The 25,450-nt window shown below is 38.4% G+C and overlaps 2 protein-coding genes across 2 annotated transcripts in view; both read right to left on the reverse strand.

Annotated features, from left to right (window-relative positions):
* Positions 1-14,597, reverse strand: part of PTPRQ (protein tyrosine phosphatase receptor type Q) — a 139,801-nt gene extending 125,204 nt beyond the window's left edge. The window contains exons 1-9 of the mRNA XM_086471434.1: positions 14,550-14,597; positions 11,248-11,385; positions 10,509-10,644; positions 9,280-9,534; positions 8,094-8,311; positions 4,565-4,751; positions 4,132-4,416; positions 1,633-1,917; positions 584-853 (exon numbers count right to left, since the gene is read on the reverse strand). Coding sequence (XP_086327560.1) covers positions 584-853; positions 1,633-1,917; positions 4,132-4,416; positions 4,565-4,751; positions 8,094-8,311; positions 9,280-9,534; positions 10,509-10,644; positions 11,248-11,385; positions 14,550-14,597 — 1,822 coding nt within the window. The remainder of the gene's footprint in view (positions 1-583; positions 854-1,632; positions 1,918-4,131; positions 4,417-4,564; positions 4,752-8,093; positions 8,312-9,279; positions 9,535-10,508; positions 10,645-11,247; positions 11,386-14,549) is intronic.
* A 7,950-nt stretch (positions 14,598-22,547) lies between these two features.
* OTOGL (otogelin like) overlaps positions 22,548-25,450 on the reverse strand; it is a 98,522-nt gene continuing 95,619 nt past the window's right edge. The window contains exon 57 of the mRNA XM_086461918.1: positions 22,548-22,748. Coding sequence (XP_086318044.1) covers positions 22,548-22,748 — 201 coding nt within the window. The remainder of the gene's footprint in view (positions 22,749-25,450) is intronic.

The following is a 25,450-nucleotide window of genomic DNA, read 5'->3' on the forward strand; positions in this document are numbered from 1 at the left end:
ACATGGATAAGTGAATCATGCCCATTCCTTCACAAAAAATTTATACTGTGCCAAAAGCATTTCAACATCTTGGTAAAATAAGACTAACAGGAAAGACCCTTTGGTAAACAATGTGAAGCTTTTACCTTTCAGCTACCACTACTTCTAACTCTTAAAGTCCTTTCCCAGCACCCTCTCACCAGTAGTAGGGTAATTTCTCTCTCGCAGTTCGCAGAACAACTAATGCATCTCCAAAAATAAATTATCTCTTTCAACCATTCTGATATTTTCTTATTTCAACACAAATCAACGATTCACCAAATTTCTTCCATCAGCGGGAACAGGATTCCCAGCTATGGTCCTCACTGCAGTTATGAGTACTACCAACACGTTTGCCAAGGCTGCACCCTCTTTGAAAGTTAACAGCATCTACTTCGCTGTTAACAATTAAGGTTGCATCGGTACCTTTCATATTCTAGTTTTGATCCTTGGCTATTCAGCAAATTGACTTGATCTACCAAATCTGTTAGACAATAGTAACAGCATCGAGACTGATGTTCTGTGTATTACAGTGTGTAGTTTCCAACAGTAAATGATGTCTTACTTAGAGTGCATTGAATGGTCTTCAGTTCACTCACATTTCCATTAATCACACTTGCCACTGCTATTTCATACGCCATTCCAGGAATTAGGAGATCAATTTTAAATTCTTCTGTATTCTTTAATAAAAACTTCTTCATTTCACCAACGTCTGCACTAGGTTTCACTTGAATGTAGGATTCCTGACCCTCTTGTGGCAGCTTCCAGTGAAGGATTACACTCTCTTCCTGTATATCTTCTGGGTGAATATAAACAGCTCTAGGGGGACTGACAGCTTGAGCAAAGAAAAAGATGTCAGTATAAAACCATAGATCAAAATTACTATCAATTTACAATCACTTCCCAATGATGACTTTTGGTTTATTTTTTCTTCTAAAAATGCCATGCTTTTAAAACTACTAATTCCATTTAATTATTTCTTAAAATAGTTTGTAGATCACTACCTGTTACAGGCAGATTCTGCTCTTTTTTCTCATAACAAATAGGGACTTATTTTACAAGCACATTCCATTCCACTGGATATATACAGAGTAATAAAGATGACACACTCTGAGTCACAGTATCTATGATTAGAAAAATAAATTAATCTGTCTTCACCTGCATAATTTAAGAGATCATGGTAATGTTTCTACTTTGCTAAAATTAAATAAACAAACCATAAATATTTAGCAAATAGGATGCTGCTTCTTTAGCACCTATTAATGTTCTAGCACATATTAATGTTCCAATGACCTTTTTTTTCAAATACAGCCTGAAAAGCTAACAGTACACACTTACTTACATAAATGCTAAACAGTATTAGAATATTATAATGTTCTATATATTAAATATAAAATAAGTGACTCAATAAACAAGGGGATTAGGTAGGTTCACTCTTTTGGAAGGTTCTGAAGGTTAGAATCAGTAAACAGAGAACATAGAAAACAATTCCCCCAACTTTCTCATCTCAACAAACCGCAATCTGTATGTGGCCTTAAAAATACTTGTATGCCCTGTATTTTCAATTTAAACACTGTCTAGTGAAACAAAGCCTCCAGAAAATAGATACATCACCTGTCGTGATTAAGATAGGCTTCTCATGGCAGCTTAGAGTTCCTTTTTCTGCTACATTCTGTAAATATATCTGATACTGACGATAAGATTTTACATTTCCTATTACTATTGAAGACTTGCTTTTTTCAACCTGTAACTGTTCCCAAATGTTGGTTTCAGTATCCAAAATGTTGATGAGATAGTAATGAAAAGAAGCACTGGATGAATGCTGCGGAGGCTTCCACTTCAAATGTATTTCTGCAGATGAAACGTATGTAGCCTCTAACTTCAGGGAGTGAAACGGTCCTATTGAATAAGATTAGGAACAGAAATAGGATAATAGCTTCTGATATCTTTTTCCAATGACTAACGTTTTTTTTCAAATACAGCCTGAAAAGCTAACAGTACACGCTTACTTACATAAATGCTAAACAGTATTAGAACAAATCAAACAAAGCAAATGTGACTGTATATCTAATATTGATATGCAGGGGAATAGTCTCACTACCCAACTGAGGTTTTCTGAATCACCCAGCTCTATGTGTTGAACTCAGTCTCCTCACTTAGGTCCTCTCTCTTGTGCTTCAGACAGATCAGAAACATCACCTAACAGGCTTGAGAGGCAGGCCCAGGCCAACCTCATGAAGTGTAACAAGGCCGAGTGCAAGGTCCTGCCCCTGGGTCAAGGAAATCCCAAGCACAGATACAGGCTGGGCGATGACTGGACTAAGAGCAGTCCTGGGGAGAATGACTTGGGCATGCTGGTGGATGAAAAGATGAACATGAGCCAACAGTGTGCACTCACAGCCCAGAAAGACAATCGTATCCTGGGCTTCATCAAAAGAAGTGTGGCCAGCAGGTCAAGGGAAGTGATTCTGCCCCTCTACTCTGCCCTGGTGAGACCCCACCTGGAGTGCTGCGTCCAGCTCTGGAGCCCCCAACACACGAAAGACATGGAGATGCTGGAGCGAGTCCAGAGGAGGGCTACCAAGATGGTCAGAGGGTTGGAACACCTTTCCTACCAGGACAGGCTGAGAGAGTTGGGCTTGTTCAGCCTGGAAAAGAGAAGGCTCCAGGGAGACCTTCTACTGGCCTTCCAGTACCTGAAGGGGGCCTCCAAGAAGGCTGGGGAGGGACTTTTTACAAGGGCCTGCAGTGATTGGATGAGGGGTAACGGTTGGAAGCTGGGAGAGGGAAGGTTTAGGCTAGATACAAGGAAGAAGTTCTTCATCCTGAGCATGGTGAGACGCCGGAACAGGTTGCCTAAGGAAGTTGTGGATGCTCCATCCCTGGAAGTGTTTAAGACCATGTTGGAGGGGGCTTTGACCAACCTGGTCTACTGGGAGGTGTCCCTGCCATGGCGACGGGGCGGGGGCGTGGAACTAGATGATCTTTGAGGTCCCTTTCAACCCAAACCTATTCTATTCTATGATTCTCACAGGAGAAAGCAGGAATGTCTTTCCTTCATTACAGAGGTAAATTGCATTACAAGGTCTTACATACAGACAACGAACCACCAGATTAGGGAGCAGAGAGGCTGGTAGCACAGAAGATGAGAGGACTGTCAGGCGCATTAAAGCAGCCCGGGGGATGAAGAAGTGATCTGTACAAAATGTACTTGCTGGAGAAAATGAGCAGCTTCTTTCTCCTTAAGAAAAACCTGTATTTTGTTCTGACTTTAACAAAATAGGCCTCTGTCTCAGATTTGGACTGGCTTCCCAGAGTTGGTAAAAATGTTAGGGCAGTATGTTTTCTTTAACTTCTGAAAATCATAAAATTTTCCCAGTACCACAGAAAACAGGAACATCAAGAAAATTTGCCCCTAAAATTGTGTGCATGAAGTAGTTTTTCCTTGAGGACATGTCCATTTGATCACCTTTAGATGCAAAGGTATTGTTCATTTCTCCCAACTGGCAAGTTTAACTTGGCTTCATTCAGCGAGACTTTACTGGAACACAATCAGTTCACGAATTTTCCTTATGCCATTCTGCATCACGCAGGAGGTCAAAACACAACGTTATTTTTAAACCATAAAGCTTGTCTTAAACTTAACTACAGATATACAGGGATACCTCTGCTTATTCCAACAAAATCTTTTACTTCAGACTGGAAAGTGTATTTCTGCACTTCACCAGCATGGCCAAAAAATACACTCCTGTTACTCTGACATCCAGCTTTACCTTTAGACATCAGTAGGGATTCTGTCAGTAAAATTATGGTAAGAATGAGCTTTTAAAATATGCTTCACAGAAACAGAATTTGTAGCTGCCTTTCTGCTTGTAGCCACCAAAACCTCCTGAGTTTTTCCTCATCAACCCGAATACAGCATTTTAGCACAAAAGCAAAATGGAGACATTGGAATCCATACTACAAACTGGTAAATCCTGGATTCAGAATTCCTGTTCAGATTTATTTATATTTTCAGACAAAGCATCAACACAAGGAACAGTGTAATTAAAGGAAAAATATAAAAGGTGTATGATTATCTGTTTATTATTGTTATTTATTTTTGTAACTTACTTGTTTCTACCTTCAGAAGTGGACTTAAGATAGTCTGTGCCCCTTCTGGGTTCCTTGCTGCTAATAAAAAACTATAGCAAATGCCAGGAGACAAGTGCACAATTTTTGTTTGAGTTGTATTCATAGGCAAGTTCAGAATGTATGGTTTCCACTGATCAAAATAGTACTTAATTATAAGTGCAAAGCCCGACTTAAGCCACATGTCCATATCGCTCCACATAAATACAGCTTCAGTTGTCTTGACATCATGCACACTAAACGTGAAGTTTTCTGGTACCAGAGGTACTGAAAGAGAACACCAAAAATGAAAAAAAAAAAAATCACTGAAAATCATTAAAACCTTTTTCTTTTTGTAGTTGTATCTTCAAAGGTAAAGGTAATTGGGGGACGGCTTTTAAAAATAAATGCAAAAGATTGGAAAAAATATAGTTACATTCATATTCACAAATATATGGTAGCTGTATATAGCAGAAAAATCCTGTGAAGAAATAGCCAGGACCAGTGGGATCTCTCTGAAGGGCATAGCAGTCAGTTTCATTTTCTGGTATCATTGACAAAGCTGAGATACCAGCCTTTAGAAGATACGGAGATCCATCTGTCCACCTGAGCTGACCTTCTTCCTATTGAAAAAAAAAGAAATAAAAACCCCATGTATTTTTACATTATATTAATAAATTATTAAGGCTTTCCTCATTGCAAGCATGTCTCCAAAACATCCAAAATTTTCATACTTCATTTACACAAATTAAGTATATAGGAACATTTTAAATAAAGTAAATATTTCAGTCTAAAATTCAATCTCTTCTATTACAAAAGATTACAAATTAATAATATAATACATAATACATACCATGTAATACATAATATAGCATATAAGCCACATAAGGCTAAGGTGGCATATTTAATCATTACAAAAAACCTTTTAAAAATCACTGTTAATCAAATAATCTAACAATCATGGATGGGAAAGTTTCTAAAAATGTCATTCACTTAAAAAAAAAAAAAAAGCAGTCAGTCAAAAACATTTATAAATTCGGTCTGAAAGCAAAAACAGTTTAGCTGAAAAAAACCCAGGGCTAGATCCACAATCAGAGGAGGAAATGCGATCTTTTCCCTCTCTCCTATTTGCCGGTAGCTCAGCAGTTAGGACACTCACTCACACCTGACTTCTAACCTTTGAGGTACTTTCAGCTCCTTCATCGGAGCTCTACAAATACCAGACTGGGGCAACACAGTATTCTGAAGGAAAGATGCTTGCAGAATATGCTGACAGCATTGCAACGCAGACCCCTCTAGTGGGAGACAGGTTTCAGGCTGCGCTGCACCAACATATAGCAACATCTACAGGGGATTCATAAAAAAACCAACACGTTTACACACGGCATTGGAGCACCCTCAGGAGGCATACATGCATAAATGCTTTCAGGCATAGCAAGTCTGTGGTCCTACAATCTAAGTAAATGCTTTAAGTAATGTAATGGAGAAAAGTTGAGGTACCACTATAATTTTAAGACTTCCATGGCTTTTCCATTTTGTTAAAGATATTCAAAAGGGAGACAAGGAAAAGAAAAAAAGATTTTTTCTGTGTTTGTTGAGACTGATTTTTTTTTCAATTCAACAGATGAATTGAAAAAAAAAAAAATCAAGTAAAATACCGTGATGTCTTTCATTTTTCCAAGAGAGCAAAGAAGATTTTCAATCGCATGAAAGAATTCAACTTGACTTTCAGGCGGATTTGTGTGTCCAGCCTGCTGTTTCAAAAATACTGTGTAGATCAAAGCATATCTTTTTCTTATACTGGTCTTTCTGGGCACCAGAGTTAACTACAAGCACTGGAAGCCACAAGATACTATTATGATACAAACCTCTGCAGCAGGGCTTCTAAGGGAAACCTCAGTAAACATTCTTTGGCTACCTTTTCCACTTCCTAACTCTGAAGAACTGCACAGAGTGTTAAGACAGACGTGAGGGTATCACCAAAGCGCTCCATTCATTTGTACCCAGTGCAGTGACCTATGTCTCCAAGGTCCCTATTGTCTTTCACAAGAATGCTCATCCTTGTCAGGAGGGGTTTAAATGCAGATACAGATCAAAATAGGTTTAAAGAAAGAAAAACTGTAAGAATATAAATGCTACAGAACTAGTCCTGCTCACAATGTTGCTAATTTTTGTCAGTGTAACAGGGCTTGGCAGTTTTCCTAAGGCTGCTGAAATCTTCTGAGTAGGTTATAGTCTCAACTTTTTTTCATAGAACATTTCAAGTCCCATGGGTACTGGGAGAAAAAGTCTTGAAAACAGAAATTTAACTCCCTAATGATTCAAATATGAATAAGAAAGCAAAAATAATTGAATCCTTATTTTTTCTCTCAGATTTTAAACAAATCCTGTGATTCCTAGCATATGTCCCGTGATCTTTCAACTCCTGGGGCAAGTACAATTTGGTTCAAGTACAATTTGGAGTTCTCATAAGATGAGATCAAATGACAGCAATGACACTTAGGACTGTAATATGTTCATACAGTACTTGAACACGCTAATTAAGTACAAATATTGAGGAAAGACGTGCTTGAAAAACAAGCATTTTATTATCAGCCCTTGCTACTCTTAAAACGAGGTACTTATCGAGTTAATTTAACTGACTAGACTCCCACAAACACAAAAATGCATGTAATGATTAAACAGTTGACTAACAGTGACATTCCAAACTGGCAATTAACTCTTTTCTGTGTAATCAGAGTTTAAAAAGAAAAAAAAAACCAAACTTTCTAGCATTCTTTCCAACATGCAAAAATATTATGCTTTCATGGGACATCTATTTCTGGCAGCCTCTTACAAATACTGCCTTATTTCTAAAATACCAAGTTGGTTAAAAATAATATCACTATGGTGTAAAAATTACAGCAATTCTAAAATCTTATGCATAAAACAGTATTACAGGCAAAATACCTATATTACTGGTGCTTTACTAACCGGGAAGGTTAGACTGCTTCTCTAACTACAAACCTAGACAGGTTTGTGTTTCCTCAGTTTGCATGTTATCCCACTCCGACTTGTTTGTGTAGCCCCATTATGTTATTTAACAAAGTCTGCAATAAATAAATTTTCCATCTATAATGTGTTTACCACTTACCTCCTGTCCTTGCAAAAAAAGTTTACCTTCTTTTTACTGTTTTTCACAGCATTTCTTTTAAAATTAATTGAACTAAAATAATATTAAAATTAGATTTCGGAGTGTAGATTTTCCAAACCGAAAAACAGTGGCTTCCTCCCAACCTTCTGATACTTACCACAAAACAAGTTTTCACTAAGCCTAATCACAAGAAGGCTGGATCCCACATTTCTGGCACAGTGTCTCCTCCATCTTTCTGAGCACTTTCCCAACACCTTTATTTATCTCTGTAGCTGTTCCCAAATCCCACACCACACCACAGCGAGTCATTTAATAAAAGTAGAACTGGCATTAAGAACTCTCATGCCCCACATATGAGGAACAGGAATCTTTTTACAAGAAATACTTTTCTCCAATCCCTTCTTCCACGGGCCTATCCAGCATTACAGTGGACAGACGTTGCTAAACTCAACACTCAATGTTTCAGACCTGCATCACAACTGGGAAAGCCAACCCCAGGCTTTGATATCCAGAGTAACATACATATAGAGTAAGATTTAAAATCTAATAATGCAGCACCACCTACAGGCAAAACAATAGGCCTGTGAAGAACTCGCAAAAAGAGAAAAATTAAATAGGGTGTGTATAAACTATGTCCCAGCTATGGCTTGCTACATGTTTTCAGTATTTCTAAACAGGCAGATATAATGATTCCTCTTCTAACTACTAATAACTATACAAAAAAATAACCAATTTACTTTGTAGCACTTTTTATTCCAAAGAATTGGCTTCTACATACCAAAATTCTCCTGCTTCCATATATGCAATAGCAAAGAAGATAAAATAGACTGACCTTTAGGTCACTAAGACCCGTCCATAACATGATTATTTGACTAATTGTCTGGAGATAAGACAAAACAAAAGCATGTTCTTCATCACTCCCTACGTCAAGAAGATGCGCCCCTCGTGAAGACGTTTCACAGATTTGTTGTGCCACCTTCCACGGCTTGCTCTCCTTGCCCATTCGATAGCAGCTGCTTTGGAATGCCACCCACCCGTGGGAACAGGTGCCTACAGGTGAACAAGGACAGGATTTTAAAGATATTCTGTACCACTCATGGCAGTGGTACAGTTTAAGGTTTTTTATAATTACACAGGCATTTTGATGATGATAGCATTGAATTAATTCACAATTGCAAACCCCCCAAAATTCAGTAATTAGGAATCAACACTCCTTCGAAATCCTGTGTCTTAAAAAATGTGATTGACTGAATTAAAAGAGTATCATCTACAACCCATTGAAGAAAAAAAGAAAAATAGATCCATTAGTTTTTATCCTACTCTAGGAAAAAAACATTCTTTAAGCTTAGTTTCTGACGGTCCATTTTTTAAATTTTAAAATTAAAATTAACAAATCATTTGTTTTTAATAGCTTACCGAGTTTAGAAAAATAATTATTTCCTTGAATTTGAGCCTATATAATCCTTTCTTTTGTGTTCCTAATTCAAAGGCTTTAAGTTACATTATCAGAGTAGTACATTTAAAGGCATGAAGTTACATAATCAAGCCATAACATCCTAAGAATCCTGCCTCCTTCACAGCACTTCTAACAAAACAGCGTAGCCAGGTTAGTCACTCAGCAGTATAAAAACATCACTTTGAACGCTGGCAAAAAGTGTTCCAAATCCTTACCAAATTCAGCATTTTCCCTGCCTTTTCACTGAAGGTATATAGCAAATTCAGTCCATGCACTCACATAATTACAGTGCTTAACCTCAACATTCACTTTATTTTAGACTGCAAAAAATGTAGTTAGCTTAATTATTTGCACATACAAATTTGAATTCTTGCCCCTAAAAATACTAAGAAATATTAATTCGAAATAATCCATGTCATTAACTTCCTAGAAATGAAACAATCCACATCTATAAAAAATGTAAAATGGAATACAGGCTTTTTACAATTTACTCTCAACTCTTCTAGAAAATATGCAGTGCTTCCTTGCATTCACTGTGACTACAGCAAACTCTAATATATACCTGTTTCAGCTTGAATATCCAGTGATTGAGACACATTCATAAATTCAAGATGTAACTGTTCAAACACAAGCTTAAATGTATATAAGGTGGCAGGCATCAAATTACTCCATAGAAAGAATCCACGGGGGTTTCTTACAATCTCAGAAGTATCATTCAGCAGAACTGAAACTGAAAAGTCTTTGGTCATTGTACTCCAATTAAAAGACACTGTGGTAGCTGTCACAAATATTTTGATGTCATTTTCTGAAATTCCACCTAGTAGACCAAGAAAAAATAAATACTGTCTTTACCACAAGGGAATAATTAGCTCAAAGTTTATTGCATCAATAATAATATTTTTTTCTTTTAAGAAGTGATGAAGGATACACACAGTAGGGAAAGAAAGGTAGTATCAAGAAAATGTCTTACTGAGCAATTAAGAAAGTCATGGTGTTCAAGTCTTGAGCAACCACAAATAAAAATGCACAGTTTAAGGCATGTTTAACTGTAAAAGTACATATTTCCCTAGAATATCAGTTAAGTACATGGCAAGTGCAGTAGTAACATATTAGTAGCATCACCATGAATTAATTCCTGTAGCTTGTTGAACATACTTCAAAGAGTCAATGGCTGCTGCAATGTTTTCAACTTACTATGTATTTTTCCCAGTGATGTTGCTTGTATTCAGACCCTAGACTGTATTCCAAAGCTGGTATGAGCTTGGTAATGCTATAAACTGTTTAAAAGCAATTAACTAAATCAAGATTAGAAAGTCCTTTCATTCTAATAGTTGGTGGGACTTGTGGTCCTGAACAGATTTACAGCAACAAATGATGTTTTTGTAAGTTTTAGGCTTACAAATTCTTACACTAAAATCGGTCCCACATAGTCACAATATTAAGATCTTCAAGCTACTCATGAAACCTTTTTAAAGAGGGACTGTCATAAAGTGGAAACAAAATGATTTAATATTTTTAATTTATATAAGACAAACAATCATAACTCTATGTTGATATGAAATTGCCAGGCTTTTCTCCAAATTTTTACATCAGTCCCATATTGCAGAATTGTTACACTAACCAAACAAGTTATATAAAATTAATCCTTCTGCTCTTCATGGTTGAAAACATACATTGATGTAAAGTTTCCAAATACATGAGTGAGCTCAGGATTTCAACCCCTACTTCTTTAGTCTTCAGTATTAGACTAACTATAATGATACCAAAATATTTTTGGGCTACTCCACTTACGTGTCTTAAACGATTTTACACTTAGGCTTCGGCCATTTTTTAGGGATTCTATTGTAATGTCATACTTCTTATTTTCCTCAAGCAGAACTGTAGTCCTGACAGGTTTCTGTTCAGCTTTAGAAATGTTTCTTACATTCTGCAAGTTAAAAGAATTTCTGGATATAGTGAAAGTAATAAAAATAAAATTCATAAATGACCTATGAAGTTTTTAAATGGGCAGCCTGTATTGCAGCACGTCAAACTTAAGGCTGCAGTTAAACTGCAAAATACCCAATGCATTTAAAACAAAACCTTTTAGAAATCAAGCTATTAACAACCACTTTCATATTAAAATCCCCATATTTTCTTTACGTTCCAGAACATCCTGTGCCCAAAATAAGAGCAATGCCCTGCCACAGAGATCTGGGGTAGTATCTTCTGTCTCTCCTAGAGAAGTTAGACTTCTCCTTCAAACCACAGTACCTTGATGAACTTGCATATTCTTTGAGCATATCCCTATCTATCCTTATTCAACCAGGATACTCAAGGGTCTTTTAAGTACCACTGGCTACAACAGGACTCTGGAAGAGTGCATATAAGTGACATGAACTACAGAATTCAGTACAATTTTTCCAAACTTTCTCTTTATTTGCTATTTTACACAATTTTTTTAAAAAACAAACACATAATGCTATTAACTAGTGGAACTACAGCTTAAATACATGTGGAACTACTTAGCACTTAAATTGACCAAACTTACTTTTTGACTGAAAGCATCTGCGCTCTGGTATGTCACAATATAATAGTCTGGATCCTCTCCTTTGGACAATTCAGTCCACTCCATCAAAACTACTCTAGCAGGCTTTTTCACTTCGTCACATTCTAGACTCTCCGAACCCTGGAACAGAAACATACATGAATGTAACTTAGTAGAAAATGCAGAAAATGTACCTCTAACCAAATAATTAAATTTCTGTCAATAACTTGTCAGCTAGCAACAGATTTTATACCGACCAGTGTCACCAGCCCTACTGTGTGACACACAGAGGCTTCAGAATTTTTTACAAGTTCTGCTGGTGTAGGTTCTGTTTTTCTTTCTCTCTCCAGACGTGGCCAAACCATGACCCAAATATGCCCTACTAGGAAAAGAGAAATCTGTCATAATTTCAGAAACAAGGTCAGAGATTTCACTCGCAGTGTACATATTGCACTCACAGTCAGCAGTCAGTCATCAGTTGGAGGTCTCAGTCCTGTTCTCAAATTACCTGGTAAAGACTTCAGTGGTATCACCTTCACAACTTCTGAGTATCTCAGATTAAGAACCAGCAATGTTCAAGAGGTAAAGAAATAATTTATTAAATACCTCCCTACCAATTCAATTTAGGCGTGGCATTACAAACTTTGTTCAGCATTTCAACTTCCTGCAGAGGTCAACTTATTCTAGACAAAAGTCCTCTATATTCTTGACACCACCTTTTTAATAACTGTACCTGCCTTTTAACGACTTTGGCTTAGCTCTTTAGAAAAGCAGGTTGCTTATGTGTTTGAACTTCGTTTGGAACCAGAAGGTTATGGTCTACTTCTATCTAACAGGACAAACCCAAATTATGACTCTCAAATTCAGAGAAATTGGGATGTGTGATGTCAATCCCAATCACATAACGTTTATTAAAGGATTCCAGTTCTGTCTTTTAAGTTCCATTTTTATTTTCTTTAAGAATTGGGATGACAAATAAATGCTACCATTTAGCAATGAACTCAAAATGTAGTTCAAAAAACCAAAACAAAAATCAAATAGGAACCCTAGTATTAAAATAAAAGTTAGGACTTTTATTATTATATTGCTTTGTGTTGTCCTAACCACACACTTTGTGTTCATAAAACTACACACAAAAAAACCCCAAACCAACTAACCAACCAACCAAAAAACATAAAAAGCAAAGACATGCAGCTCTTTTTTTTTTTTTCTAATACAACATATTCTGGAACTCAGTTTGGTTTAAGGGAAATCCCTTTAACTAATGACAAACTTACATAACTATAAATCTATCAAGATCTTAATCTTCAGAGTTTAGATCATACTTTTCAAAGTATAAACTTTATAAAGTTTATAAAGCCTCTAAACCCTTCATAAGGGGGCACATACTACCTCTTGGAAGACCCTGAATTGACATAATAGACTAATATTGGTGGCATACACAAAAGTGTTTAAGGAACACTTTTCCAGGAAACGTAGCAGGCTTTTAATTGATGGGTGTACAGCTGACTTGCGTTCCCTGAAAACAATCTAGTCCAGACAATCCAAAGGGTAGGAAACTCTCCTTAAAGATAATTTTTAAAAGTATATTTGCCAATTATTGAATTAACCATTTTTAATAATGTTCCACCGTCAGCAATACTGTATGCCACTTTACTGCACATAAATACATACTCCTAGACCTAAAGCCAAGAACTAAATTTGCAAGTGTACACAGAAATTTTACCATACTTATATCTGATGACAGGGATTTAGAATGTCCCTTTTTCTTGCCAGCACCCTGTCGGTACTTTTTAGGCCCTTGTCCAAAGACTGCAGCAATTTAAAAAAAAAAAAATATTAAATTGAGACCACAAAGAGCTAAGGTTCAAATCTACTTCAGGCTAGCTACACACCAGCCAGGAGACCTAAACAACAAACATTTACTGACTTCTGCTATCAGCTACTTCTCAACATATGACTCAAGTAGGTTTCTCAGCCTGAAAAAGAGGCACTTGAGGGAAAAATACTTGAGGTCTATAAAATCTTAAGTAGCCAGAAGAAGTGAGCAGAGATTGGTTTTTCATTTTCTCTTCAAGTACAAGAACTGTGAAGAATGAAACGTAGCTGGTTCAAAGCAAACAAAAAGAAGCAGTTCTTCACAAAATAAATAGTTTACCTGACAAAGCTTGAAACCAGTACTAAACACTTTGATGGGCTTCACAGGAGGCCAGACAAGTTCATAGAAGAGAACTACACTGGAGCTCTCAAAATGCACTGCAATTACATCCGTCTCAAGAAATCCTTAAGCTGCAAATGGTGGGAAATTAACACAGTATAGCTCACTCTCGTAATTCGCTATTCTTACAGTCCTCCCCCAGGATCTGCTTTTTGCCACTGCTGGTGGTGTGACAGTGAACTCACTGAAGTTTTTATTTCACCCCATGCCACCATCCTGAAGAGCCAGGCGCTCTCAAATACTCTGCAACTGTCAGGAAACTTCCCTGACAGGCAGATCACAGGCTGTTGCATGATGACTTCCACAAAAAGCACTTGTTCTCAAGCTCAAAATGGGCTAGCGCAACCAGACCCTACCTGGATATTCTCAAGGAATACACCACTCCACACTTCACCGCTCCAAATACACGGCTCTCTTCTCCAAAGGAAGGGAGTGGTATTTGTACCAGTAATTGACAGAGCTTTGAAATCACCTTTGCTGAAAAGCACATTGAGCTAAATGTACAACAAAGACTACACATACAAAAACTAAATACAGATAAATATTGACAAGCCTATTGCTAAGTCTTAGAAAATTAGAAAATTAAGCAGAAAGATACATGTAGTTCCTATGTATATGGTTCTTTCAGTAACAGTCAAATTAAACACAAAGTGCCAACGCACAAATGGCAGTTTTGGATGAAAAAGTGAAATATTTCTTGCAGAAGTACCTTCCTAAAGGCATAGCCAGAGCATACACTTGGGTCCCAGAATGACCTTGAATTTCCAGCATCACCATGCTTTTTTCCGCAGTGTCCAAAAGACGACAATTCACACCGCAATACAAGCTAGCCCAGGACTCAAAGATGCTGGGATCTCTTACTTCTTCTGGGGAACAGCATTAAACCAGAAGCAGCAGGCAATAAAGTAGCTTAAGGATCTCAAAAGAGCGGTCAATAATATAAACAGAAGTAGGTCTGGGAACGCTCAGTAGCAACAACTGAGAGCTCCCTGTGACTGCTAGAAAAAGCAGCCCAAATCATAAACCATCAATTTAAAACAATGTTAGAACATCTACCCACCTTCAAAACAGGGAATATTTTTCTTACCTTAAATAAATATTTTAATAAAAGCAGGAGAAGAATTGCTTGATCCATAGAGAAATGTTGTAGTCTCCAGGTCTCTTCTGTGTTTGAATCACAACAGCTTCAAAAGGTAATCGTGTTGGAGTATCTAAGACATAAGAAGAGAAAAACTAATACAGGCATTTATACTTCACATAGATACAGCAGCAGCCAATGGTGCACCCGAGATTTGAGCCTTTGCTCTGGCCCTGCCTCTTCCCTCATAGAAAGTTTCCTGAGATCAGCAGAAGGCCGTCCTTCAACTTCACTGAACTGTGGATGTGCCTGTTGTTCATCAGTCATTTAAAAGACCCTCAGTGTAAAAAAACACCGGGGTTTTTTAAGTTATACTAGTGACTACTGGATCGAAATTAATTGAAATCAATGTAACCCCCTGCACTTTCCTCAAGGGACTCCAGTTGTTTTCCACATTTCTAGCAAGATGCCCCTTTCTCAGTGTTCAAAACAAGCCTTAAAACACTCTTCCGTGGCAGTCCTAAGCACACCTGCAGAACCCATCGACCTGTCCTCCTAGGGTGTCCAAGAGGAATAAATATAAACCGTGCAAGTTCATGATAATTTCTGTTAAATTTGCTCATTAAAAGACAAGGCCACACCAGCAGAGCACCAGAAGTCTAAAACTGCTCACAAAAAAAACCACAAAACCCTGCTTCTCCACAAAAAAAAAAAAAAAAAAAAAAAGCGGAGCCTGTACATTTCCGAACTCGCACACAATCCACTTCCTAGAGGACTTAAATTCCCAGTCAGTAACCACAGCACGCGATTCCCGGGAGAAATCCTGCCAGCCCCAAGAAGACCCGGGCACTGACGGCGAACGAAGAGCCGCCGCCGCTGCGCCCCGACAGCTCCCCAGGCCCTGCCGGCCGCAGCAGACTCGCCAGACCCCGCTCGACACGGCCCTCCAGCGCCCGCCGGCGGAGCCCGGAGCCGAGCAGGAGGGAGCGGGGCGGCCGCCGTCACCACCCGCTGCCCCCACGGGCCCTCCCCCGAGGGGAAGAGGACGCTGCCCTGCCCCGGAGGGACAGGCACCGACCTGCGGCTCTGCCCGCTTTCCTCTCCCCCTCGTCGGTGGCTCTGTCCCCACCCCGCACCCCCGATTTGTTCTGGCCTTTCCCGCCCTTTCCCCGGCTGCCGGCGGCGGAGGGAGGCTCGGGGCGGGAACGGCGAGCCGCGGGTTCCGCTGGGCCCCGGGCGGCGCGGACCCGGCCGCCGGCCCTCGCGTCCCCCTCATGCCCAGCGGAGCCATGGCGGGGGCTCAAACCCGAAGCTTCCCGCGTGTTCCCGCTCCCTGAGGTGCGGCTGGGCTCCGCGGGGCTCGCCAGGCCGGCCCCGAGGCGCAGGGCTGTGCCGGCAGTAACCGCCCGCCCGGTTCCCGAGCCCATTTCAGCGTTCTGTTGCCCGGCCACAATGGAGCACGGACCTCTCTTAAATTCACTGCGAGCAGGTGTTCCTCAACTTTTTTCACATGTAATAGCGATATCTTTGGGTCTTTCTAAATAAATGTGTGCAAAATATGAGCATTGTTCCCAGTAGTACTGGCTTTAACTTGCTTTGAGAAAATGGTTTCCACTTGGGCATGACAAGAGTTTCAGAGTACATCTCTGGGAAGTGTTAGTAACAAATACAATCAGAGCAACTAGCATGAAGTGCTGTATTGTGTCCTTTTAACTAGCTAGGCTCTAAACAGCCATTTTTTGGGGTCTAGATTTTACATGCAAAGGGTTAAATCAGACTGCTTAGGAATCAAGCTGGTCTCAGATATAAAGTTGGTCTCAGAACCCATACAATTGCTCCCCATTGTGTCACCAGTTTCCTCACCGGTGAGTATCTCCACTGCAAAACACGGAGATTAGCCCCAGAGGAGAAATAGACACTGATGATGTCTCGCTGCTGAGAGGATCTTCACCTACCTCCTCGGGGCAGAACTTCTGATTCTCCTTATCAAGCTGTTGGGCTCTGTACAGAGGTCCTACACAAAGTCACCAGTGCAAGCAGCTATAAACAAAGAAGAGACAAGGATATGCAAAAGTAGGAACATGGATTTATTTCCCAAGGGCTATTGAACAGGAACTCAGCTCGGACACAAACTTTGGGTGACAAGCACCTTTGGCCAGATTTGAAGCAATGAATTCAGAGGTAAACTTACCTCAGTGTAATTTCCAGTGCCGTAACCCTCCCCAAATTAACCTTTTTAAGAGAAAACTAGTTTTCCACTGCTCTTTGAGATTAAATCAGTTTAATAAGCTGATAAAACTTGTTCACAAATTATTTCCTCATTCACAAATTATTTCCAGGCAAAGTAATTATAGAATAAATAAAAATTAGTGCCACTGTATATATGCACCGTAAAAATGAGCAACATTTATATTATTTACTGTGTATTTTCTTACGTGCTGTCATCACATAATACGTTATTTCTGTCTTGAGATAGTATCTCTTTCTTCCATGGGTTGTTCCTTATTTTTCCTAAAACCTGTGTGTAACTGAACTTTGAATTGTGAATTGAGGAATATGGTTTGTAATTAGAGCTTTTTTTAGAACTTCTGGAAAACAAGGCAGGCTTAATCTCACCAGAAAAATAGCATTTTGGAGCTTTTATGTTACCCAGGCTCAAAGATAGATGTAATAAATCAAAAGCTGCTGCAACAAAACCTCTGATTTCAAAACACTGAGTCGGTCTCTCTGAGAAACACACACACGTACAGAGCGCACATGGGTGTATCCCCCGAATGCTATTTAAGCTGTAAGTGTCCCAAGTTGGCTGCTGCGTATTCAGCTGTTTTACAAAGCACTTTGTAATCACTGAGCACGCAGGGAGGCTTTATTAATGGAGCGATTTTCAAGACAACAGCAGGAGCCCTCTCTTTTTTAACCTCATTAAATTAAGTGTGTGTGGCACATTCCACCTTAATCAAAAGAACACTCCCCAAAACATAACCACTTTCCTTTTATTCAGCATTTCTGATGATTAGGTTTTAACATTAACTATCAGTTTTGTTTGGAATGCAACATCAGTACAGAGAAGCTCCCCCATTCTTCATACAAAAACTACTTGTCAAAGTAGAAGCTACATGTATAAGACATTTTTCCCGAACTATTTCCTTTGAGTGATATTCCCAAATCTCTGATCTTAGTGAATCTTTTACCACTGATTTTGATAGGCGCATGACCACCTAATCAGTCTATAGGTAGCATTATTTTTCAAAATATTTTGCAAAAAAAGGCAGTTCTGAGATGGTCAGTATTTTGGCTGCCAAGAACTAGTCAATGAATCATATTTGCAGTTGCTAGAGTTCATTGTTCTTCAGCTCTGAATATGCCCTTCCACCCTAAACTGTGCTGACTTGGTAATGGTAATAGATAGATAATTTTTCAAGTTTCCTTGTTCTATAGGCAGCTTGCACATTCCATTTGACATTTAAAGAAAGGTTAGAGAAAAGGACGGCTTCTCTAGTCTTCCTTTTATCACTGACATGCCTATAAAAGTTTTTCTTGTTACCCTACACCAAATCCAACCTAATCTAGGAAAAACAGTACCAATATCTCACTGCAACTATAAAAATTTTCTGCTGATGTTCTGGCCTTCATGCTGCCCCTCCACAATCACTATGTTGCTGTGGTTATGTCTGACAACTCAATTATTTTGTCACCTGTACTAGAACACACATCTGTGGGATTTTTCCATAGGACGTAGACCCGTACATGATTATACCAGCAGCATAACCTCAAGGTAACCCCTGGAAAAGGATTTGATGGGACAGAACTTGAAAAAATGAGTTCAACTCAATGTTTCCCACTGCCAGAGTATTCCTGATTGGTATACACGCGTTTATTTGGCAATAAGTTTTTACACGAAGGTGAACCTCTGTAATATTTGGAAATCGGATTTGTCCTTCAAATTCTTATAAAAGGGGAGATGGAAGAAAAAGAGATGGAAGGAACTATAGAGAAGCAATGCATAATAAATTAAAAAAAAATTATCTAGCCTCTGTAAGCTGAGTGTATCAGCAGTACAGAAGGTCAAGAGAAAAAAATTGAATTTGTGTCCGGAAAAACAAAGTGCAAAAGAAAGGGGAAAGGAACCATGTCTGGAGCAGAATTTTGTGATGGCTTAAGCCCTGTGGACAGCACAGTGACCATTTGTCACCCTGGAGTGTGTTCTTGTAAACGCCTCCACAGTTCAGTATATTAGGTGGCTTGTACCTATGTTCAAACACCATACTTCAGGACTGATCCTGCTCTCAAAAGAAACTAGTAACAAAGATCGCAGTGCAAATAGCTTTTTCACTGATAGACAGGTGTATGTATTGGGAAGACCTCTGCCTGCAGTGTGGAAAAGTAATAAATCATGCAAATGTGTTGAGTTTTACTTTTGATTTTTAGTATACAAATTTGCCTAGCTAAAAATGAGATTATTAGCTGCCTGTATAGCTATGCTTTAGGTCTTGGGTTTTATTAATGAAAACATAGAGTTCGTGGCTCATTAAGAGCTGTCCCTCAATTCTAATGGCATGGTAATAAGGCAGTAGAATTATAGAAGTCAAATATTATAAATAATATGGCCAAAGCCTTACAATTTTATAGAGGCATATTCAGTTACAATCTGATTCTAAGTATAGAGGTAGATTTACATTAATCTTGAAAAACCTGCGTAGTTTTATGGGTAAGCCTTTATATGGTGGAATTCCTTTGCAAGCACAAGTAGGAGAACAGAGCAGCAGAAATGTAGGAGTGAAGGACGAGTGCAGCCAGCTACGAACGGGGGCAGCAACAGGGCACGGCAGCACTGTGGCGTAAGGCGTGTGCTTGGTCACGCACGCAGCTTCTCCCCAGTTCCTCACGTTTTCTGGTGGCGGTGTGGGAGTTTGAGAGAGGCATGCATTTAGGGGAGTAAAAGTTAACTCTGAGTTTCAGAGGGCGTAGAAGGGAGGGAACTCTGTGGGTATTGAAGCTCTTTCGGTCAATAAGAAACAAACTAATTAATTTTGGTATTTAACTAGGTTAGTTTGGGTTGGATCAGCTTTGCAAAGCAGCTCACAAGACATCTGCGCAAACAGGGTTAAGCACAATCTGAGGCTGGGGGTTGAGGCAGGAATGCAGAGTTGAAGAGAGATGAGGAAACCGAGACAGAACCACAAACCATATCTACATCTTCATTTAAGTTAGAGACAGAGTAATTATTTGGAGCAGAACAGTCCTGCTGCACTGCAGGCTTGTTCAAACCTTCTCTCCCTTGAAAGGCCTGCAAGGGCTAGTTCACATTGTATAAAACATACCATGTTATGCCCATGTCACCTTCATGGAGGTAACGGGGGTGGAGTGGCTGTCCGGAAAATGGTTCACAAGTTTTAATAGATGTTCATTTTCTGACCAGGCCAAAGCAGCCTGAATTTGAAGTTTAATTGCAAAATGAAAGGCAATCTTAGACCATAGCCACTGAAGTTGAAAGATTTTGCTGTAGGCTTCAGGGAGCATCCTGACACAGTTCCTACTGGTTGATGCACTTAAAAAAACCCGAATTGGGTAAGTTGTAGAAAGACCTTTTAATACTCTTTTTCCTATTACATGTTTTTATGGAATTAATTTCAAGCATCTCTGCTTTTATAATTTCCAGGTTTGTCTAAGATTTTGCATTATTGTTCATCTTTAGTGGCACAGGTAAATTAATTGCATCAACACTGATTCATTATCATTCTGCAAAATAATGTTTATTAATTTCTCTTTAATTACAAATACAGTTGACATCTCAGAAAAGCAAGTTGCTTATAAAAAGCAAGCCGTTCAATCAATACATGTCAAGCATTCGGTCATTAGAGGGAAAAATGCATCTTGTAGGATCTTCCTTAAGTAATTTATCAAATGCTAGATTCATTAAGAAGTCTGGGGCCAAACTCTCTTGGTGCAAATATAGGATTCCTATCTCTGTGTTAGTAAATCAGAAAGCCCTAAGGTTGTATTTTTCTTTTAAAAGAAGTTGTCCTTTTAATTTGCTGTATGAGTACACAAATGTTATGGCTATGACTACAATTTAATTTCCATTTCTGGTTTGCATGAAAAGTTTCTGTACACAAATTCCGATAGAAATATCAGAGAATATTTTGGTTCTAGGCCCTAGTATACAACACAAATTGATATATCTGCCATACAAATCATTAAAATGTGCAAATGAAGCATATGCTTTCTCAAAACAGCAGTTTATTTTGATCATTAGGTGATCACTATTTCTTTATAAGGGTTCAATATTTTACTGATAATACAATGGATTATTCTTTAAGTTTTAAATCAAGTCACTATTTTTAAGGAGATGAATGAGTAGATGACAATCTTGTTAGTAAAGACAGATTTAACTGTATATGCTATTTTTCCGTGTAAACCATCAAACTGAATACAGCAAACATTTAAGGATTTGTCACACAAAGTAGCAAAATAGCCTTGGATTTTACGTGTTTTTAATTTTATATTGATTCTTTTTTGTTACATAAATCAAAATGATATTATAAACCAATATGATAATCCAGCCTTTTTGTAATTAAATTATGACAGCTCAAAATAAAAACTGTTTGTCAAAAGGTTTTCAGAATTTTAGACAAGAATCTTAATTCTGAAACATTTTCCATGATAAGGAAAACACTGACATCATTTAAACCAGTTTCATTCAGTGGGTTTATAAAGCAAAGTACTCTTCTAAAAGCCTACTCTTCTAAGCCTAAAATTGTATCCTTAGTTTTTGAGATAAGATTATACAGTAAGTTTAATAAAAGGGAGAGTATATTTAGGTTAAGGTGCTGAATCATGGACATTCACAGCCTGATTGAACATGAATAGCTCATCTAAGCCCTCCAAAACATATGTTTTACCTAGATTTTGTTTTCCTGGACTCAAAAATTATGAATCCTGAATTCAGTCAATAGTCCAAATCTGAATATTAAAAAAAAATATATTAATAAAAACCAAAAAACAACAACAACAACAAAAAAAACCCCAACCAATTTTAATGTATTTTATAAAAATATACTGAACTCAAATCTTCAAATTGGAAAACAAAAAACCCCATTATGAATAGTTAAAATGTGCAGTATCCTGTTTCTTTAATAAATATATATACACATAGATTCTTATTCTGCAGGTAGTACACAGCCAATTTCCTATTTGTGAAAACGGAAAAATGTCTATAAAATAGAATCCTTCATATCAGAACCAGCTTTTAGATATTTTTAATAAAGGCACAAAAGCTTGAAGTCTTCAGCCTTTGCCTAGTCATGTTTCATATTTATAATATATATAAAAATTAAATAAATGTCTAAGGTTTAAAGACATCATTATGATTCTACTTTACACTCTCGAGTTTTACTACAGGTACCTAGAAACCATAGCTGTGATGTTTCTCATTGACATACAGCGTAAGCAGGGTCCAGTCATTGGCAACAGCTTAATGGACAAAAGACAGACTTTTCAGCAAGATAAAAAATGTTTCCATTGAGCCCACTATTTTTTTCATAAATCAGTCATTCTCAAAACCCTAATATGCTTCTTTCCCATTTAAACATGGAACCAGTGATGTTTCTCAACTGGAAGTTTCTAAGTAAAAGGCAAAGAACTGAGAAATTCTGAACTTTGACAGGTAGCCACAATCCAAAATTTTAGAACACTGGAAACACAGACATTAACCAGCTTTCAACAGCTCTTGGAAAGCCACTGAGTAGAAATAAATGATGGGTAAATTATACCTTGTTCAAAAGGATTTATATTTTTCTTTCTATACAAGCCAATATTTAAAAAGAAAATGTGGAGAACAACAAACATCTTTACTAAATTTGTGAAAAGTTACATTATAAAGCATGATTAAAGAATTATATTTTTTATTGCCTGCAGAGTACTATAGCCATCCAAGGTCAAAAAATAGTGTCTTGTGAAAGGGAACTCCTTTTAATTCTTCAGATTAAATCATATCCACAGTATTGTTCAGTTCCATTGACATGAGCAGTCTATAGGCTCTTGAATGACGTACGTAATTTCAGTGCCGTTTCCTGAGCAACGCAGAGGCACAGTCAGATTACGTGTTCCATTTTCTCGACAACATTTACAGAATCTTAAATGGCTATCAATATTGACGTTGAAAATTGTTGCAGACGGGCATTTTCCATCACAAGATGCCACATTTATCTATATGTAAAATAAGAACTGTAATTAGACATCGCAAATTTTGTTATAAAGATACTACATTTCAAACTTCTTTGTCATTAAAACTTATTTTTATATTTGAAAAGGACTCTCATCTTAAAAATTATTTTGTCTCCTAAAATTAATTCATTCTAAGTGTAGACATATTTTTAATATTTTTCTTTTAATTAAACTTTTTTTTTGGTTATCTAATCTTTTGTTCTGTCTTAACTTTGAGCAAAGTGTTGTGCTGTGGATAGCAAAATCAAATCCCTAGTTTATAAATTAGTAACTTCAAAACAGCATAGCTAAATTTATGTTCACTCCAAATTCTTCCAAGCAAAAGGAAGGAAGGTCTATCTTTCCCCTTGAAGGATCAAGAGGAAAAGCATATCAGTGCAAAAACTTTTCCCTTTCTTATTCGTGCTGCTTGTGACTAACGGCACACCAATATTAGCTGTGTTATTACTGCAACAAATATATCCAGAAAGTAGATGCAGTAACAAACCAACAAAGGCAGAGACTGGCTGTAAAGTTATTTGTGCTCTAGACTTCAGTAGACCAAAGCTTTCTCTCACTATTACATGATGTGAAGAGTCTTCTTAGCTGATAAGACTATCTTTGAGACCGCATCTGGCATATTGTGTCCAGTTCTGGGCCCCTCAGTTCAAGGACAGGGAACTGCTTGAAAGAGTCCAGCGCAGAGCCACAGAGATGATCATCTTATGATGAAAGGCTGAGGGAGCTGGGTCTCTTTAGCTTGGAGAAGCGGAGACTGAGGGGTGACCTCATCAGTGTTTATAAATATGTAAAGGGCAAGTGTCAGTAGGATGGAGCCGGGCTTTTCTTGGTGATGGCCAATGACAGGACAAGGGGCAACGGGTGCAAGCTGGAGCACAGGAGGTTCCACATTAACATAAAGAAAAGCTTTTTCCCTGTGAGGGTGGCAGAGCACTGGAACAGGCTGCCCAGAGAGGTTGTGGAGTCTCCTTCCCTGGAGACATTCAAAACCTGCCTGGACGTGTTCCTGTGTGACCTACTCTAGGTGGTCCTGCTCTGGCAAGGGGTTGGACTAGATGATCTTTCGAGGTCCCTTCCAACCCCGAACATTCTGTGATTCTGTGATACTCTGACAGAAAAGAAGTTGATATTTTTTAATTAAGCAGAGTTGATATGTTGGGAAATTGAGAAGTTCTTCTTGTGATAGTTTTAAATCTGATTCAGTGAGGCATATGAAAGATGCTTTGATCCACTCCCTTCCAAACAACCTGTGAACAAACAGGCCATATCCAAACAAATTAGACCAAAAGGATACTCTTAGAGCTTTCCTGAAATTTTTCAGTAGAAAAGAAAGAACTTGTCCTAAGGACTGATGATCTCAGTTATTACGTAATTCAACATAGTCATACTCAGCCCTATCCAAAGTTTCAGAGCATTAATCTGGCCAAAGAACACGTATGTGGTTCCAAACCAGCCATAGCAGGTACCACCATTTGATGGGTCAAAATCATGAGACTGAAATAGAGTGCAAGAATTTTGCAGTGAGGGAGCTGGAAAGGAAAAGAAGTGGAGCTAGGGATATGAATAGCAATTTTGAGGACACGAAAGTCTGGAAGTATTTCTAGGTGAAGGGTAAGGGAATCTGGACTGTGGGAAGGGTGGGCAGCCATCAAGAAAATAGGGAACAAGAAGATACTGTCGACAGGGCGTTGTAATACAGATGGAGATGGCATGGGGGTAGGTCTTTTGGGAAGGTGAGTAGAGGGGGAAGGAAAGATAAAGAATCTACAATAGAAAGTCATAAAAAGGAAGGCTTCATTTGTTGTGCCATTCATGGAATGACCTGGCCAATATTCTCATTGCTCCTCTCTGAACCCTCTCTAGTTCTGCAGCAACGTTGAGGAACCATAACTGCGCAGAGCACCCCCGGTAGTACTGCACCATTGGCTTGTAAGAGACACCAGAATGAGTTTGTTTCCACTCCCTGTCCCATTCCCTACATGTCCTAACATAGCCTCTCTGTCTGCAGGAGAGCATTTAACAGGGATTTTTCACAGAGCTGGATGCAAGGGCAAAGTCATTTTCAGCTAGCTTAAAAACCTATGGGGTTTGACGAAATCTTTCTTTTTAATATTCTTTGATTTAGTCAATACTATGTCTGTATTTTGTCATATTGCTGTCCTTTAACCTAAGTTGTTGAAGTAACTGTGAAGCTCTCTACAGTCTTCTCTTAACTATGGCAAATAACTGTCATTTCATCTACATTTTTGTACTCCATCATTACCCACCCTGCTTCTAAAACAAAAGAAATACACCACACACTCCTACTTCTAGTATTGAACTTCAGACATGTCACTTCTATGAGGATGGAAATTAACCTGCTCAGCTTCCAGTCTTTGATAATATTTTGCCTCTTCCCTTATGGCTGTTTAGGTTCTTCATCAGAATCTTGCCAGAGGCCTTTTGAAAGTCTCAAGATACTGTGTCAATTGCTTCTCCTTTAAGTGCTGCATGAGAAGCACATTTGCTGCTCGGACATGACCTGCGTTTTTTAGATGGGGCCACACCAAAGCTGAGAAATAAGATGTCTTAAGCAGACCCATAAATAAATGGGGTCATGAATTTATGTTATGGAGACATATGCTATGTGGAGGAGAAGACACGCAGAGAGTAAAGGAATGCAGCCGTGTTTCCATCACATCCGA

Source organism: Leptosomus discolor, chromosome 1 (genome assembly GCF_034619465.1).
Source record: "Leptosomus discolor isolate bLepDis1 chromosome 1, bLepDis1.hap2, whole genome shotgun sequence".
NCBI classification, from domain to species: Eukaryota; Metazoa; Chordata; class Aves; order Leptosomiformes; family Leptosomidae; genus Leptosomus; species Leptosomus discolor.